The 20,420-nt window shown below is 39.7% G+C and overlaps 1 protein-coding gene across 1 annotated transcript in view; it reads left to right on the top strand.

The window, feature by feature from the left end:
* Nucleotides 1-20,420, top strand: part of sema3c (sema domain, immunoglobulin domain (Ig), short basic domain, secreted, (semaphorin) 3C) — a 91,203-nt gene that overhangs the window by 35,425 nt on the left and 35,358 nt on the right. Inside the window, exons 3-5 of the mRNA XM_017707585.2 lie at nt 11,310-11,470; nt 12,994-13,056; nt 18,937-19,056. Of these exons, the coding sequence (XP_017563074.1) occupies nt 11,310-11,470; nt 12,994-13,056; nt 18,937-19,056 (344 nt within the window). The remainder of the gene's footprint in view (nt 1-11,309; nt 11,471-12,993; nt 13,057-18,936; nt 19,057-20,420) is intronic.

A 20,420-nucleotide genomic window follows, 5' to 3' on the forward strand; every position in this document is an offset into this window, starting at 1 on the left:
GTACAAGGTTTGGGGAACTGATTGTAAATCTGTCGTTGGTTTCTTACAGTAGTTGCCCTCTGAGGGAGTTTTATGGGTGGTGGGGTGGTTTGTGAGGGGTGGGAGTGAAGATCCAGTGAGTTAGAGTGACATCAGTGAACCACCTACACCAGAGTGCTGGCACGGTGACCCTAAAACGCCATCCTGCTCTCATAAAAGTGCAGAGCTGCAGTTAATCTATTTTTTACGGCCTTACTAAAGCAACTAAACACACCTTGTATGGTGAGTTGACTGAAATTCCCCATGCAGCCACTGGGGAGGCTGAACGGAGCCTGCTGTCAGTCCGAGTGGACAAATAGTTACACTCCTAGCGTCACCCTTGATGTTTGATAACTTCAGTCCCTAATTTTCTTCTCTGTGGTAAATGACCTCAGAACAAAATCCTCAACAGTTTCACACAAACCAAGCGACCAAGATACAGAGAGAAAGCCTGTTTTAATGTGTACTGAAAACCGCCTCAGTAATTACAATTTGTAAGTGTGGCATCTGTTAATTTTGAACATATGCTGCTCTAAAGAAGTGAAACTGGCTAATCTCAAATAACTACAGACAGCAACTTAGATGTTTTTCCCTATATTTCTGTTAAAGAGCAGAACTGCCCATTGCCTCCTATTATAAATATACACTGCTCAAAAAAAAAAAGGGAACACTTTAACAACACAATATAACTCCAAGTAAATCAAACTTCTGTGAAATCAAACTGTCCACTTAGGAAGCAACACTGATTGACAATCAATTTCACAGCTGTTGTGCAAATGGAACAGACAACAGGTGGAAATTATTGGCAATTAGCAAGACACACTCAATAAAGGAGTGGTTCTGCAGGTGGGGACCACAGACCACTTCTCAGTACCGATGCTTTCTGGCTGATGTTTTGGTCACTTTTGAATGTTGGTGGTGCTTTCACACTCGTGGTAGCATGAGACGGACTCTACAACCCACACAAGTGGCTCAGGTAGTGCAGCTCATCCAGGATGGCACATCAATGCGAGCTGTGGCAAGAAGGTTTGCTTTGTCTGTCAGTGTAGTGTCCAGAGGCTGGAGGTGCTACCAGGAGACAGACCAGTACACCAGGAGATGTGGAGGAGGCCGTAGGAGGGCAACAACCCAGCACCAGGACCGCTACCTCCGCCTTTGTGCAAGGAGGAACAGGAGGAGCACTGCCAGAGCCCTGCAAAATGACCTCCAGCAGTCTGCACAAACGGTTAGAAACCGACTCCATGAGGATGGTATGAGGGCCCGACGTCCACAGAAGGGGGTTGTGCTCACAGCCCAACACCGTGCAGGACGCTTGGCATTTGCCAGAGAACACCAGGATTGGCAAATTCACCACTGGCGCCCTGTGCTCTTCACAGATGAAAGCAGGTTCACACTGAGCACATGTGACAGACGTGACAGAGTCTGGAGACTCCGTGGAGAGCGATCTGCTGCCTGCAACATCCTTCAGCATGACCAGTTTGGCAGTGGGTCAGTAATGGTGTGGGGTGGCATTTCTTTGGAGGGCCGCACAGCCCTCCAAGTGCTCGCCAGAGGTAGCCTGACTGCCATTAGGTACCGAGATGAGATCCTCAGACCCCTTGTGAGACTATATGCTGGTGCGGTTGGCCCTGGGTTCCTCCTAATGCAGGACAATGCTAGACCTCATGTGATTGGAGTGTGTCAGCAGTTCCTGCAAGATGAAGGCATTGAAGCTATGGACTGGCCCGCCCGTTCCCCAGACCTGAATCTGATTGAGCACATCTGGGACATCATGTCTCGCTCCATCCACCAACGCCACGTTGCACCACAGACTGTCCAGGATACTTTAGTCCAGGTCTGGGAGGAGATCCCTCAGGAGACCATCCGCCACCTCATCAGGAGCATGCCCAGGCGTTGTAGGGAGGTCATACAGGCACGTGGAGGCCACACACAATACTGAGCCTCATTTTGACTTGTTTTTTGAGCAGTGTATTTTGAGTCAACTGGGTTTCTGTTCTTTTCTGATGTAATGTGTGCTACAGATGCAGTAGATGGAGATTAAAGTTTCTTTGAAGGAACTGACCAAACATAGATATAGCTGACATAGATAAACTTGAATACAATCAGTTAGTCAGTTAGCAACACTTAGCTACATGTAAATTTCATTATGCCAATAGGTGGCAATTCACTTCCATCCATTGTTAGCAGCATTAGCATTTTTGGCCGAACCGCTTCTCTCAATGTGCCATTACCATCCACTTTACTGGAAACACCTATATTCTCCTTTCCACTGGCCACTTTATTAGAAACCCTTACTTTAGACATCCACCCACTGTCCACTTTATTAAAAAACCCTTCATTGGACATCTACTTCTTTTAACGAACGTTCACCATCCACTTTCTTGGAAAAGCCTATATTCTACTTTCACTCGCTGCTTTATTAGAAACACCTTCTTTGTTTTTACACTTTATGGTCTCTTTATTAGAAACACCTATTCTGTAGGTCCACAATAGAGACAATTGCAATAACGGTGCACCATATAAAAATATTCAGATCACAAACTGACCACTGATGAAGGGCGAGTGGATGGCTAACACTATCTCTGCATCAAATGATGGACTACAATTCCTAACTGTACACCAGCAAGGTGGGAAAGGGTTCTGAGGAAGTGAACAGTGAGTTAAAGTTAAAACGTGTGTGGACTGGAACAGAGCCACATGTCTGAACAACTGTATCACTCAGAGCAACCAGTTACCAATGACACGGCGGTGAAGTGAATCACAAGCCACACAACTGGACCGGATGAAAGACCCTTTTGTCCTTTGTGTACTGGAATAGTACACAGAAGCATGTAGTCACTGCCTGAGGAAGAGCGTCTCTGTATTATTGATGTGGTCAGGTGGGCACCACCCTTTTTTGCTGATGATTTAGAACATTTTAACCCTGAGATATTTCCCACAGGGCCAAACACACGGCTAAAGAGCAGCCAACCATGTAATGGACCGCAGTGGGCTGTGGTAGTGGACGGCAGATGAACGAGTGGAAACACATGACCTTTCTTGCTCTTTTCTAACTCATTCATTCATTTCTTATCTATTTCTTCTCTCTCACTGTCCTCACCTCTCTGTCTCTTTCTGCCTTTCTCTCCTGCTGCCTCTTTCTTTGCCTCTATGTCTCTCGCTCATCTTCTTTCTGGCTCTCTTTTGCTCCCTCATTTTTTCTTGCTTCATCAGTTGGTCACTCCTCTCCATCTGTGTCTCTTCATGTTTGCTGTTTCTTTGTTCATTCCTCTCACTCTCTACATCTTTCTGCTCTTCCCACCTTTTATGAAAAGCAATGGAGCAGAATTGCTACAGTAGTTTTCAGTGTAACATAGAGACTCTTTTACCATCCATTATTAAAACAGTCTGAGTAGGCCAGGGGTCTCTCTCTCTCTCTCTCTCTCTCTCTCTCTCTCTCTCTCCTTCTTCTTCTTCTTCTTCCTCCCTCTCTCTCTCTCTCTCTCTCTCTCAGTTGCCCAGAGGATACTAGCGATACAGCTAAGCCCACATCAGCTTGGTTTAATATGCAAGACAAAACGCCCACCCAAAGAAATCCATATTACACGCCTGCAGTCCCAAGCTGGAGCATTAGGGCTCTGTTGGCTGGTTTTAGGACTTTTCTCAACAATCCATAATTTATCATCAAGAAACAAACCAGCCTTCCACCAGTTCTGACTTTCACCTTTCATTTCAAACCTTTAACTTTATTTGTTTCATTAAGATTCACTGGTGCTTTAAACAATGTGTGCAGCATATCACTGCTGTCAGAACAAAACCTTAGGGGGTCTACATAACACATTCATAACCTCTCACATAAACACTTCATAACATGTTCATGAACTTTTAAATTAACATTCATGAAGCATGCTTGTTTTACATGATATCAATATGGATTGTCATTTTAATGAGAGGCATGTTTAAAAAAAATGTATTAAAAAAAGAATTGCATTATTTTCAGTAAAAAGCCACGTTTTTGGAAAGCCAAAATAAAAATTGAATGATTGATTCTAAGCATATTTATGAGTAATTTACTGTCCGTGTAGTAAAGTGACATGAAATGCAACAAATGCTTATGAAAAAACAGATAATTAAAAAGAAAACGAAATTATAGGTAAAATGTGTCCGAGCATGAAAGCACCTAATGACCAAAAGGATCATTTTAATTTTGCAAGGTCAAAGGTTTGCAAACAAGGTCATTTTAATTTTGGCTTTTAAAATTGGGCTTTACTGAAAATAACATACTTTTTCAAATGAAAAAATTAGGACTTTTATTTTGAAAACTTTATCTCAGCAGAATGACATAGTAGTCCATTTTAATATCATGTAAACTTTATAAATGTTGATTTAACCATTCATGAACATGTTATAAAGTGTTTGTTTACGCCATTATGAATGTGTTATGCAGACACCCTTCAAGTAAAGTCTTAATGTCATTTTTCTGTTTTGACATAATTTAGAAAGGCTTGTTTCCCTTTACATTCTGTGTAAATTTTATGATAATTGAACTAAAAAAATGGCCTAAATTATTTGGGGAAAAGGTCTGGTTCCATTGACTTACATTAAAAGTAAAGAATCTTTTTTCCTTCTCCTGTAAAGTTTTGTTCTGACAGCAGCACTATATCTGTTTGTATGTTACATAGTGTGCAAGATCATGTAATACGTTTGACAGCTTTCACTGTTTGCTCATGGACACTCCCTGGACAGTTTTTTAAAAAACACCTTTCTTACAGCTCTAACTTGCTGGTGTTAAAGACTGTAGCCCATTTGTTGATGCACAGTTTGTGTTAGCCATCCTCTAGCCTGTCATCAATGGTCTATTTCTGACTGTAATCCCAGCAAAACTGTCTGATACACTCATTCCAGCACCCCACACACTCTCATGACCACTATCATGTCAGCTTCACTGCTGTGCTGAGAATGATTCACCACCCAAATAATATCTGGACAACAGCGGGCCTGTTGGTAGAAACTGAACAATGATGAATTGGGGGTTGGCTGATAGGTTGTGCTACAGTCTGTAATTGTGTGTCTATATAGTGGACCTAAATTATAGGTGTTTCTAATAAAGTGACCAGAGAGTGAAAATGTGAGGTAGGGGATCCTCATAAGTGTCCACTGAGGAAAAGTGCAAGATAGGGTTTTCTAAGAAAGTGGAGAGTGGGTGTAGTCTAGTAGCACTCTTTATGGAGGGGCAGAAGTTCAGATGTGGTTTCGGGCTTCCCCCTGCTACAGTACTGGGAAGGACTGGTGACAAACAAATGTCTCTGTGACCTCATCATCAAAGAATGTAGTCAAACCCATGACTAATGAAACCCATATGCTTGGGGGTATTTGTACCTCATGGATTTATTCAATATCAAAAACATACCACTGATCCCATTTCAGGAATGGTGTGGTATAACAAGACTGTATTTCTAACGAGGAGTGTGGCTTTGATTTGTCTTGTTGAGTAAAAATCCAGAAAGCTGTTTTGGGTCTGTTTTGTGTCACTGCTGTAAGCTTGTTCGATGGAGGTGCAAAAATCAAGGGTTTTGTTTGAGTCTAAACGTCTGTCAGAGTGTAGCTGTTCTTAATAGGATTTAGTTGAGCTTTCTCTGAGGTCTAATTTTCCATTGAGTAGCACAGCTGTTTCCACTGTCTCGCCACTCTAACTGAGAAATGTACATTTCCAGTGGAATTATTTATCATAGAACAGAAGAATAGACTTTTTCGCTTAGTCCTCTAGCTGACACACTTACTCATAGTTAGCCCACTGAAGATAAACACTGGCTAGTATAAAGCACCTGTTTTTCATTTATTGATACTGCCTAAAATATAATCTGTACTGCACTTTTACTGGAATATTTTTTATTTGCTGTTTCTTTGTTAATTTCCTTACTTGCTTACTTTCTCATAGTCTCACTTTTACTTCATCTTAGGTTGATCTGAGATGTGAAATGGAATATATTGAAATATGTGGCAGAAATACAGGGAGATTCACTCAAAAGAGGCCCCAAATATCCTGTAGTAACTCTCACTAAGACGAAGCAATCTGAACCAAACAACAAGCCGGGATGCCCTTATGTCGGAGTGATGAGGTAGGCGCCGGATAGCCTTTGCAACTTCCAGGTGTATACCCCCATAAATGAGTGAGTTTAGAAAGAAATATGGTGTTTGTGATGTACCCTCAAAGAGTGTTATTCAGAAGATGGTATGGAAACTGGAAACGACAGTATCATTGATCGCTTCTCATGGCAGAGGCCATCCCAAAATCATCATCACTAAAGCAGAACTAAACACAACTTTATATGTTACGTCCAGTGTGCAAAAGCTAATCCTACTCAACTTTACCCAAAACCCTGGCCCTAATCTCAACTCTAACCTTAACCTCTACCTAAAACCTAATTCTAACCCTCACCCTGCCCCTAGTCACAACCCTAACCTTAACCTCAACCTAAAACATAATGCTTACCCTCGCCCTGCCCCTAGTCCTAATCCTAATCTTAACCTTAACCAAAGTTAATCCAGTTAAGATCCAGTTAGAGAACAGTCAGCAGCAGGTCTATAACAGCGTGTTAAGGATGATGAGATGGTCTGTATTAGACCTGTTACATGTTCAGTGACCTCAGATTAACATCTACAGACATGAACTTGGTCCTTCCAGATAAAGTAAAAAAAAATACTGAATTCAGCAGATTATAAATAAATCTTACTTACACAGTTAACTAAAAGTCTCTGGATAATCTACTGAACGTATTTACTGCTGCTACATCACTGATATGTTGTTGATATGTTACTGAGAGTCTGTTAAGTGTTTATTTCATCTAAAAAGTCTATTAAAAATAAAGTCTCACCACATGATCTGGCTTTTATATAGTGGCTTCTTAAACATGGTTCTTAATCACTTTACTGCTGGAATGCTGGCTTGGCTGGGTGAATGAGTGTACTTGCTAGCTAAGCTATACTTGCAGTGTTCGTTTTTGTTTGTTGTTAGCGTCCCCTCCATGAGTTTATGCATATTGGACACTGAGAGACCTCAGAGAGAAATTGGGAAAACCTGCATCAGTATTTTATTTGATCTGTTATCCTCCCTTTGACTGCATCACTTATCAGGTCTCATATCTCAGTGTCATCTCCCACAACAACATCTTTATTAACCATTGACCCCCAAGCAAGGATTGTTTTCTTCTAATCTTCCTCTGCTGTGCAATAAGTGCAGTTTATTTCCCCCCTGGTGGCCGCAGGTGCAGCAGCACCTGGCTCTGTTTCTGCTGGGAATATTGACTCAGATGGGTTTCTGTAGCAGAGCATTATGGGTGATTCATCTCTTGTGAGTTTTGAGGTCAGCGTGGGCGGATACTGGACACCTCAGGATTCTCTGGAGAGGACGAGTTTATGTCCATTTGTTCATAGGGTGGGGGGTCATATGATATTTTCCCGCTGTGTGTTCTGACCCACACTTTCATCAGCCGTCCGCTCTGTCCGGCTGACCGAACACAAAACAGGAACTTGAGAATAATAGTTATTTAACCCCATAAACCCAAATGAAACCTCAACAGAAACTCATTTTTCCCCACGGAACATTTTAGCAGAAAAATACGAAGGACTTCTGAGAATGAACAGTGTTTACTGTGAGTCGTTCCAGCTGGAAATGAGTTTGGCTTAAAGACTTCAGTAAGCTTGAGCAAATATGACCAGGAATGGCACAACATGTCTTTTTCAAGTTTAATGGGCCAAAAGTTCCAATGTCACAAATAAACATAGCAGGATGACCGTTCATCAATCCTTCCAGTTCTGTCCCCAGTTTTCCACTTGAGAAACAGGCTGGGAGCAGCTTATGGTCCATGGTTGTGTTTTGATCCTCAGTTTTAAGATGTGCAGCAGGAGCTTGTAAATATGAGCCGCGTTCACATTCCTGTTAGCTCTGACTGGATCATTCCTCCTCCCTTACTCATAAACAACTAGTACAGCATGCCTCTCTATTCTTTCTTTTTTATCTCTATCTTCCCTTCTTGCTCTCTTTTTTTTCAGCTCTCTCTTCTCTTCTTGCTTTCTCTTTATTTATTCATTTCAAGCTTCCGTTCCTTCAATCTCTTTCTCTCTCTCTTTTTCACTCTTTCTCTTACTCTTTTTTTGCCGTGTCTCTCTCCCATTCTCTCTCTCTTCTAGCTCTCTTTCTTACTCTTTTATATTCTTTCTGTCTCTCACTCTGTATATCTGTTCATATCTCTTCTTTCTTTCTTTCTGTTTCTCACTATTCTCATTCTTATTTACTCATTTCCCCCTCTTCTTTCTTACTCCATCTTTCTCTTATTCTTTCTTTCTTTCTTTCTTTCTTTTATTTTCTCTCTCTCTCTCCATTCTCTATCACTTCTCTCTCTTTTTCTTTCTCTCATGCTTTTCCCCTATATTTGTTTCTTTCTTTTTCTTTCTTTGTTTCCTTCTTCTTCTTCTTCTTCTCTCTCTCTCGCTCTCTCTCTCTCTTTCTCTCTCTCTCTCTCTCTCTCTCTCTCTCTCTCTCTCTCTCTCTCTCTCTCTCTCTCTCTCTCTCTCATAATGTATGATTGCTCTCTGAGTTTCTGAGTTTACCCAGATAGGATCTGTTCTGCTTTGAAGTCTAGCTGATGTAATCTCTCACTCTCTGTATTAAACCCATGTTAAGTAGATCAGTCTGATGAAGGTTTTGTTCTTTAATAAAGCCTCAGTCAGGTCAGGCAGGACACAGCTCCCACTGTGTGTGTGTTCCCCATTAGCCCTTGTGTGATATGTGTGTGTGTGTGTGTGTGTGTGTGTGTGTGTGTGTGTGTGTGTGTGTGTGTGGTTTGTACACTGTCAGGACTTTGCCCTGTCAGTGTTTGTACACTGTCAAAACTTTGCCCTGACTTTCTTAGTAAAACCAGAGAGAAACAAGGCTAACTATTATGTTCTATTATTATTATGTACTATCTTGTTCAGTGAGGGGAACCAAATATTCAGACAAAAATCTTTAATGTACTTTCATTTCAGGTTTGCACATGTAGTTGTTTGACTTTGTGCTTTTAAATATAAAACATGTATTCAGAAGTAATAACAAAGATTTAAAAAATAATAAAATGATGGCGGAAAAATATATTCAGAAACTATATAAAAAATGTATTTAAAAAAATATATAAAGGATAAATGATACTAATGCTTTATTAAATGTTCATTGTAAAAGCACCTGGTGTTGCCACTGGTTTGATAGATTTCATGCCACAAGTAGCAATTATGATAAAGGCAAAGGAGCTTCCTGAAATTCTCAGGGACAACATTATTAAACAGCACTCAAATGGAAAAAGCTACAAAGCCATAGTAAAGACCTTAAACGTGCCAGTCAGTAGAACTCTCTAAATAATATTGAAAAATTAATGGAACCACTGATTATCTGCAAGCAGGTGCACCACATAAGATTTCGCAATGTGCTCTCAGACTGTTGATAAGGAGGGTAAAAGAAAAGAGGACACTTGAAGAGAGTTGCAGGATGACCTGAAAGCAGGAGGAACAACAGTTAGGCAACTCCATATTAATGCCTATGGACTTGGGAATGGGATATCAAAAAAGCTCCTGCAGGTGTAATGTGTAGGTGTCCCAATACTTTTGTCCATATAGTGTATGTAGGACCCTGTGTCTTGACAAAGTATAAAAACAAATCTGTGTGCATGTGTTAAGAGCTTTCCATGGCTTCGGGTTCAGAATGATTTGTATGGGCTGCAGATAGAAAGCTCTTCAATGAAAGTGGTGGGAAAGATCCATAGGCTTTGTATTGAAGGGCTATAGCAGTGAATGCATGACCATGTTAAAGCATCCACAGCCTCAGGCAGAGAAGGAGGCACCATACAACCTTTTTCTTTTCCTGTGGAAAAAAGAAAAAAACGGATGATGAAAGGAATGTGGCAGAGGACGACAAAAATGTGACTTTGACTGGATGAGGAAAGGGAAGACTTGTTTATTGAACGTTGAAGGGTGGATAAGAAAAGAGAGGGAAGGGCAGCTTAAGGGGAAAGTTTTGAAAGAAGATAGGAGGAGAAGAGAGGGAGGAGAGAAGCAGAAAAAGCTAAATAAAAGAAAGAGTGTGCCTATGTCATTGCAGTTCTTTAAAGACTGAAAGGAGGGTGAATTGTGAATATTTATGAGCTTGGCTCTTGTTGCCTTTGATGGTATAGTGAAGAGCACTCACTCTCTATATAGGATCTCTGTATGTGTGTGTGTGTGTGTGTGTGTGTGTGTGTGTGTTTGTGTGTACAAGTATGTTCTTGTAACAAGATGAGATCAGCATGCTTTTCTTTGCTATCAGTGGTAAATAATGTCTTGAATAGAAGAGATGCTCCAAATGCAGCTGAGAATTCCTAAGCTTACCATTTACTTAATGTATATACAGTACCTTAACACTTAAACTGCAAAAGTCACCCTTCATTTATTTAAAGCTGCAATGCAATATTTTTTTTGTTAAATTGAAAGAAGTAGCATTACATAGTCAGGAGAAAAGTTTTTCACTAAAATAAAGCATTTATGCGCTGCTGAAAATCACCTTTTAAAGTCTGAAAAAATAATGGAAAAGTCAGAGGTGTCAGGTCAGATTCATCTACTCAGGGAAGGGGTTACAAAATATTCTTCCACACAGATCCTTAGACTTACATGGTGTAGCTTTATCTTTCAGTCAAATTGTCTTTTATTCCTTTTTCAACATCAGGAAAAATGCAGATAACACATTTAAGAGAAAATTACACAGAAACCACAGCAACTATATATAAAATCATATTTTCAATTTCAGTTATGTCCAGTCTTTCCCTTCATTCCAGCTTCCATTCCTTTTGGGGAGACTATCATTTAAATAATTCTGCAGGGATATTTTTCCACACCACCAAAGCTCAGCCTTAGGAGATGGTTGTATTGTCTGCTTCTCACAATCCAAATATTCCCAAATGCAATCAGTGATATTGAAGTTTGACCTGTGGGGGGTCAGTCCGGTGTTCTGGGAACTACAGCAGCTTCTTATTGTGCTTTGAAAATATTTTTCTTTTTGGTGGTCTACCAGGTTCCGGCGCTCAGTTAGGATTCTCCTGTTTTTTTCACTTACTTTCCTTAGACTTTCCTATTCTTATTTAAGTGGATTATCTTATTTCTAATCTCCTCTTATTCCCATTTTGCGAAGAATGCTAATGGATTACTAAGTATGAGTTTGGTATATATGCATGCATTACTTTAAATGTAACATCCATTTCAAATGAATACTTAAAATACATTGTTTTGGTGTGTGTCCTGTGGTTTTACAGAACTGCAGACAACCCAGGCCTTTGAGTTCTACACTCTGTCAGAAAAGGCCATGGACTACAGAATCCTGTTTATGGATGAGGATCAGGACCGCATGTATGTGGGCTGCAAAGATCATGTGCTCTCTATGGACATCAACAACATCACTCAGGGCACGCTAAAGGTCAGATTCAAACAGTAAATGGCTGATGGAATATGTCCTCATAGCATTGTGATTTTTATGATATCATTTTCATACCAGTCTTATAGTTCAGAATAATAAATCTCATGCCACAAAACAAATTCTTCAGACATCATTCATAGTGAAACACTCTAAATATTGCCATTTGTACATTTTATAATCCCTGGCCACTTTATTATAAACCCCTCCTTTGTAACTCCTGTGTACAGTTAGAGATTGTAGTTCTCTCTCTCTCTGTTGCTCAGTTTGAGTTAGCCATCCTCTTTCTATCCATTTCCATTAAACAGGGCCTTATGTACCACTATACTATAGAAGAAGATGTTTCCTTTTGAAATCTGTCAGTGCAGTGTACCGTTCTTGCATCCCTGACCTCAGTGTTAATGAATATCTATCCTGGATACACATAAAAAAGCTGCACTTCTCGCTGGAGTCTAGTTGGCAGTCTAATTACCCTCATGGGTTTTTATGCTGTGTGATTGTGCTGTTAGAGCTGTAATTGCCAGGTAACATGTGGACAAAGACAGAAACGTGTTTATATTGTCTCTGGGGGAAACTGAGAGAGATCCATTAGTGAAATAATGGCCAAAAAACCTCTTAGTGTAGCTCTTCATTAAAACTGTGTAATAAAGTGGCTCCATTAGAAGCTTTTGACAGGTAAATGCCTGTTCTTTAGTAGTTATGAAAATTATTCTTAAAGGTTTCCTAATGGGGTCCTCCTGAATTTGACCACTTAAACATAAAAAAATGTTTTCTGTATTAATGTGATGTGAATTAAAAACAACGATAGGAGTATTTTAAGGAGCAATACAATAGTTCAAACCTATATGTGAGCTCCCTATAGTTCCACTGTACAGGTGTGCAATTATGGACTGTAGACCAGGGATGCACAACTCCAGTCCTGGAGGGCCAGTGTCCAGCACAGTTTACTGATTTACCTGCTGCAACACAACTGATTATGTTTCTCTGTTAACTGCCAGTTTAAGTGGGTGTGTTTGAGCAGGGAAACCTCCAAACTGTACTGGACACCGGCCCTCTAGGACCAGAGTTGTGCACCCCTGCTGTAAACCATCTGCTGTCTATATCTCACTGATCATGTAGCTTCTGGCACTGACACTGTTGTGTGTGGTGCTGGTCTGAGTGTATCAGACAAAATGGTCTTGCTCCTTGGTTAGGAGTGATCACCCACCAAAAAATATCCAGCCATGAGTTGCTCTGTTGTCAGAAGCCGACCACTGATGAAGGGCTAAAGGATGGCTAAGACAAACTGTACATCAACAGATGGGCTACAGACTGTATACCAGCAAGGCTGCGAGAAAGGGGTTTCTAAAGTGCTCGGCGAGTGTTTTTATACATTTTACACATCACAGGCATATTAAAATCCCTTTAATCTGACCCCTTTAATACCTGCCAAATCTGAATCCTGTTCAAATATGCTGTTTTCCCATTTCACTATTTTTCATATCACATTCTTCAGTTCTGATATCTGCTCCTTTTTCCTCTTACAGTTATTCTGGCCGGCGTCCAACACTAAGATCGAAGAGTGTCAGATGGCTGGCAAAGATCCCACAGTAAGCAAGAGTGCTGACACCTTTTAAACTCCTGCTGTAATATACAGTGGATGTCTGTCTCTTCCCAATATCTCATTACAGTAATGGAGTGTGGACCCAGCACTGGTGCTGCACTCCACTCTCTGCTTGGGTGGCTTAATGTTTTAATGATGTAATGCTGAAGGCTGTCTCTTCCACCTTACTGCACATGGAGCATGTGTTTAAGAAGAAAATGAAGGGTTGATTATAAAAAAATGTTACATGCATTGAATATCATTACATCTAATGCATACTTCTAATATATTAGAGCTGTTACTGAATGACTCATAGATACTGAATAATTGTTTAATTTATTAATTCATGCTTGGGTTTTTTGTGTTCTAGTACATACTCACAGTATTTACTGAATAATTCACAGTAAATACCAAATAATTCGTAGTAGTTAATGAATAATTCATAGTAGATACTGAATAATCATTCATTCATGCTTATGTTTTTATGTATACATTCATATGTGTGAGCTTGTGTGTATATATGGGTGAGTGAATGCGAGTGTGTGTGTGTGTGTGTGTGTGTGTGTCCGTGTGTGTGTGTGTGTGTGTGTGTGTGTGTGTGTGTGTGTGTGTGTGTGTGTGTGTGTGTGTGTGCATGTGTGGCAGTTTTTATACGTGGAGGCCATGCTGGTCTGTCATTAATTACGTGTGCTAGAGCAAAGCACTGTGTAGGAGCGGACTTACACTCTCAATCATCCTCAGAAAAACACCACATTGCTGCACTTAATCATACACACCCATTACACATGCACATTTTAGACTAATACTGATAGCTCCATTAGGAATGCTGATGGTCTTGTCTGTATCCACCTTATGTAATCCTTTGCTAACATTATTGTAAGTAAGATAAGTCTTAAGTCTGTTAATGATACAGGTAATAGAAAACTAATAGCCCCACACATTTGCCCTGAAGTTATAAGGAATGTTTCAGCCTTTTGACTGCTCTTTGAATGAGCCATATTCAGAAAAGAACTAATAAAGTGACCAGTGTGTGTAAGTACAAATTAGGTAATAGTTATGGTTTTTATAATAAAAGGCTTAATGTAATATGTTTAAAATATCCTCAGGTAATCCAGTCCATATATGAAAACTGCAAAATCAGCAAGTTCAGTAGTTTATAATTTTTTAGTTTATAGTTTTATAATTATTTTTTTATGATGATTAAACAAATACATTTGCACTCATTTTTAAACATTTATATCAGCTTGTTTAGCCCACCACAATTTAGCCCCGCACATTCACACTGATGTTATCAGTAGTGTTTCAGCTTTTACTGCTTTTTGAGCCATATTAAAAATAGAGCACATTTACCTATATTGTTCTTAATGACAGTAAATAAAACTGTTTAATTGTCAAGGATACAAAGGATAGAGGTTGGAAAATGATCCTATAAACATAAATTGATTGTTATTAATACATAAAACCAAATAACATTCTATGTAGACATTAGGAGAAAGATTTAATACATAGGAAAAGTATAGGATATTGAGTCTCTAATGATGACTGTAGACTTAGTGCTGTAACTAAATATTCCAGTGAAATACACTGAACTAAAAGTAACTGAGCTGATAATTGTGGACTCGATTACCCAGATTGCCTAGCTCAGCTGAATAACCCACGGCAACATTGGATCTGCTGTGCTGAAGTGTTGTTATTGTGGAGATTTATCGGAGGTGTTTTTTCCTGAAAGTAGCTCTTACCTACTATAAACAACCACTGTGGTGCTGTAGCATGCTGTCAGTAGAGTACTGTAGTATATGGTTGGGGCAGTGGATTGTTGGGATTTGGAGCTGTGTGTGTTTAGTTTTTCTGTGTGATTTACAGGAGGTGAGTTTGGGGAGACTTGAGGCTTCACGTCACTTTGAGTGTAAATCTCCCTGAACACACTCCAACAGAGATTTGTGTGAGCTGGACTAGCAAAGAATGACCTGCCGCTATCTCTCTATGAGGACATCTCAATTCAACTCTAAGATTTACTGCCATGACCATATTAAGTTACAGTGTTGCTAAAGCATTTATACTTCCCAGCCACTTTATCAGAAACCCCTCTCTTGCAGCTCCACCTTACTGGTATACAGTTGGAGGCTGAAGCACAACTGTTGATGCTATCATCTAGCTCTTCATTAATGGTCAGCTTATGATCACTGAGCTGCTCTTGGCAAGATGTTTTTGGGTGGTGGTCCACTCTTACCCTAGCAATGACACTGACGAGTAAAAACCCCAGCAACACCTCTGTGTCTACATTCCTGACAGCAACACACAAACTTCCATAACGTCTACAATGTCAGTGTCCCTGCTGTGCTGAGAATGATCCACTGCCCAAATAATATCTGGAAATCAGTGGTCCTGCGGTCAGAAACTCACCAACGTTAAATAGGATAGATAGATTGTGCAGCAATAGATGTAAGTGATCTCCTATATAGTGAACCTGTAAGGCTGGGGTTTCTAATAAAGTGGCCAGTGAGTGGAAGTAGAAAGTCGGTGTTTCTAATAAAATGACCAGTAATTGGAAATAGAAGATAGGTGTTTTAATAAAGTGACCAGTGAGTGGAAGTACAAATTAGCTGTTTCTAATAAAGTGGCCAGTAAGTGGAAGTCCAGGGTATGGGTTTCAAATAAAGTGGCCAGTGAGTGGAAGTAGAAAGTATGTGTTTCTAATAAAATGGCCAGTAAGTGTAGGTAATGGAGATTTAACTGTGTACATTATATTGAAATCCCCCTACTTAAGTCTCTCTCTCTCTCTCTAGTTTATTTAAGGCTTATGTCAGGTTGTTATTCCTCTCTTCCTGATGTGTGTATATTCACTTCTTCACTCCACACACACTCTGTGGTAACACACATGGTTTGGGAAGAGTTATGACTTTTCTCTAACTGAGCTGTAAATGATATTTAGACATGCTTACACAGTTCAGACTCATTAATTCACTGGATTCACCGCCTAAAACACTGTTTGTGCTTTTTCCAGAGCAAGCAGATAGGGAAAAAAGAAAGACAGGAGCTGTGTGGAATGAGACAGGAGAGCTGTGGAGAAAAAGGAGAAAAAGACGAAGAAAGAGAGAACAAGAAACAAAGAATGAGGGAGTGAGAGAGAAATAAAGAGAGGGACAATATAAGGAATAAGGGAGAACAATGGGAGAGAGATAGAGATAGATTAGTAGAGAGAGAGAGAGAGAGAGAGAGAGAGAGAAAAGGGCGTGTAGTGTTGGAAGTTTCCTTTTTCTGGAATTGTACTGTGCTGTATGTGTGTGTGTGTGTATGTGCGTGTGTGTGTGTGTGTGTGTGTGTGTGTGTGTGTGTGTGTGTGTTAAAAGAGGACTGCAGCAGCTGCTGTTTGACCAAAGCTAGCCAAGTTCCTAACTGCTCCCTGGACAATTCTTCTTTCTCTACATCCCTCTCTCTCTCCCTCTCTCTATCTGCTTCACTCTCTGCCATTATTAATCACTTTCTCTCACTGCTGATTAAAGCAATCATTTAATTAAAAAAGCAGTTCTACACAGTTCTCTCTCTTTACTCCAAATGTAGTTGATCAGCTCAGGCATGTTTGGTGTCTGACATTTGCTTCTTTAATTTTACAAGATAGCCATGAGGCTAATGTAGCTAACAGGTAATATAAGCTTATGTACACCAATTAGCGTGGAGCTAACAACAGGCTTATTATTATAAGCTCATCACACATTCACCTCAAACTGTGTTGTGCTGTTAAGTCAACTCTATAAACATGAATAAAATAGTGCATTAGTATTGAGGAAGGGTCACCAATTTTATCTGTAAAGGGTCACTGCGGCCTTGTGTTTTCAGTCCAGTCAAGCCGAAGCTCATCTCATTTCACTTGTGTAATCAGTTGATCTCAGTCGAACAGTTGACCTCACAACAGCTGCACCCTGAATTACTGTGCCACATCATAAAAAATCCTTGTGCTAGTTTTGGAATAATCTTAGACTCTGATGCTGCTTCCATGGACCAGAGCATTCTGCTGTGAGTGTATATACGAAGTAAGAACCTGTTTTTTGTTAAAACTGAGAAGCTTACAACTTGATATCTGAGCTAGAAATAGGCTGATTACCTATTTACCAGGCTAAAAGATAGCCAACAGCCTGAACATCTCCATCATTAGTATCAGAGGCTTGAATTAAAATACTTATGATATGATTCACTGTAACAGCAATGTAAAACCCAGGTTGAATCCCAAACACCACACATATTCCCTGAATAGTCTGCTAGCAGTGGATATTTTGAAATTATAGCTTCTACAACCAAATAGTGCAGAATTTCTCGAGTATGGATGTGGTTGAATGCCAATTTATTTTTAATGAATATGTGTAACGTTCATGACTAAGAACATACTTCCCCATGATAATCTTGCAGTAAATCACAGCCTATTAATTTATTATATCATTATTTTATAAATGTATTTAGTAACTTGAGGCTGTGTGTGACAGTAATTTTACCAGTATAAGAGGATTTTAGGCATGACAGAAAGTTGAACATCACTTCATTCATTGGGCAAAAAAAGCACAGCTTGGTTTATTACATTTACATTTTACATTTACAGCATTTAGCAGACGCTCTTAACCAGAGCGACTTACAAGTGACTTACTTTTTTTGAAAGGTCACTGCAGTGTGCAATATGGTGCTCAAATTTAGTTTTGAGATACCTTTATCTTTTTTAAAGAATGATTTAATTTGTTCATGTATTATGGAAATAGTAGTTTATCATATTCAAAAGTACATATTTTCACCTATATTACACCTTATCAATCAGTTCTTTGGGCCTACTGTGCAATAGAAAAGTAGAAAACTTTCACCTAACCACCCATTTTACTTCAAAATAATTGTTGGGGCACTAGTACAAATGCTTTTCCTGGAAAGTCACCATCCAACACATTGACTCAAAATTTTATTCTGATGGATAGTCGGAGTCAAAAGTATTGTCTCTTGGCTATAAAATGTCTGTAAGAAAGTACAGTATGGTACAGAGTACAGATTAATTGTATGTGCCAAAATCAAATATGAAGAAGGCTCTGAAGTCTTGGAGAGTGAAAGCAAGTTTTCAAAACCTGCCATTTTCCGACCATCCAAAAGGGAAAATCCAACAAACCTGCTCAATCATCAGTTGTGCAAACTCATGCACTCCATGCCTAGAAGATTTCAAAGGAAGGCATGTGCAATAAAACACTAACCTAAATGAAGTACTAAATACTAAACTAAAGCTGAAAGAGACATTAATGCTTTTTTCTCACTTAGTGCTTTTACTTGCCTTTCTTAAGTTTTGATGACATACTGGGATAATTTTGGGTTTCAGATAGCAAACCTGGTTGTTATTGCTGCTTGTTACAATTTTTAATGGATACAGATGAATAAATGGTAGCTTTAGCCTGGAAGGTAATAAATACACAAGATACAAATTGTATTCTGAGAGTGTCCTAAAACTTCTTTTGATCACTGTATATTCTTATTCAGTTAAAATGGTGGTTTGTGACACAAACAGAACAGAAAAAAAACAACTTTGTCAAATCATACACAGATAACATAGTTCTCTATTAATGAGTAGGAAAAGATGCTTTTTTGGGAGACCCTAAAGGGTTAAATTTTAAAGTAATGTATAATGAGTATCTGCTGTGTATAAATTACATGCAGTTTGTCTTTCACACTTCCTCTGAGATGTGTGCGGTATTCTTCCACATCCTTCCAAGGAGCACTGCCCGGAGTGTCCACGTGTTTGGCGCACGGCTCTGACCACGTGCCTGCTGTTACTCACTGTGTCTGTCGACCAAATTTGTCATTATAATTTGCTGTGTTGACCTTGTGCTCTCTCTCTCTCGCTCACTCTCTCGTTCCCTCTCTGCAGCACGGCTGTGGAAACTTCCTGAGAGTGATTCAGCCCTACAACAGGACTCATCTGTTCATCTGTGGCAGCGGCGCCTACAGCCCTGTGTGTGCCTATGTCAACCGTGGCCGGAGACCTGAGGTAACACACATCAAAAAGCCCAATCCCTCTGCCCTCTGGTTTGGTTCAGTTCAATCTTATTTATACAGCACTTTCAACAATAGACATTGGGCCTCATTCCCCAAGATCTCTCCAAGTTTTTTCTTAAATTTGTTCTTGAGAAAGATCCTAAGAAAATACCTACATAAGATTCATCACCAAAAAACTGCCCGGACCTTTGTGCTCTTGAGTTTGTGCAGATTCTGTTCTTACCTAAGAACAGATAAGACAACACTGGCAAATGTCAGAGTCTTCATGAAAGTGGGTTTTAAGAAGACATTTCATCTTAAGAATGGTTGGTGAATGAGGTCCACTGTGCTACAGTAACTTTCTCCAACTTTTCGGACACTGCTACACAAGAGCAGACTTGCAAAATAATGTATAGTGAATACACTTTTGCTTTGAACACAGGCCTAGACCCCAAAACTAGGCCACACTTCACAGTGGTATTATGGTCTAGAACCTACTGCAACTACAAAAGTACTGGATAATTATTTTGGGTACCATAATGATTCCAAGGCACTTTAATTATATGCTTTTTTACAATCACTGAGAAATACATCAAGATTATCAACAGGTTTACTTTTTCAGGCATTTTTCTCTGGAGAAACAGCTCAGCACAACAGTTCATTTTATACCCCAAATACTTTACAGCTTCTAAAACACAGCAGGGACATCTAAAAACATATTTGGTGCCTCAGAACATCAACAATAGTGTTCTTCTAGCAGATTTCTTTTATTGATCACTGCACACTCACCATTGAAACACTAACAACTGTCAGTGTTAAGGTAGATCCAGTATTTTGTGTAAATCTATGAAGTAGTACATATTTATTTGCTCTGTATTTTTGTTCATATTGTTACTCATTTTTTTGCCAACAAGTGCAGACATGTATCTGAGGATTAAACTTTAAGATTAAGTGACCCTTATTAGTCCCACAACAGGGAAATTTCACCTCCGCATTTAACCCATCCGTGAAGTGAAACACCACATACACACTAATGAACACACACACTAGGGGGCAGTGAGCACACTTGCCCGGAGCGGTGAGCAGCCTTATCCGCAGCACCCTGCCTTGTTCAAGGACACCTTAGTCACGTGCTGTCGGCTCTGGGGATCGAACCAGCGACCTTGTGGTCACAGAGCCGGTTCCCTAACCTTCCTAAGTTTAAAAAAAAATTATCTAAACTTAAATTGTGCTTTGCATTGTTTAATTTTGATTGAAATCACTGAATGTTTACTGCACTCAAGCAAGGAAAATCTTCACGGTTTGGTCTGAACAGAATGTTGTGCGCTGACTGTGTGAAGAGCTTCGAAAATGACATCTCAGTACTGAAAATGCTTG

This window comes from Pygocentrus nattereri, chromosome 1, assembly GCF_015220715.1.
Source record: "Pygocentrus nattereri isolate fPygNat1 chromosome 1, fPygNat1.pri, whole genome shotgun sequence".
Taxonomy (NCBI): domain Eukaryota; kingdom Metazoa; phylum Chordata; class Actinopteri; order Characiformes; family Serrasalmidae; genus Pygocentrus; species Pygocentrus nattereri.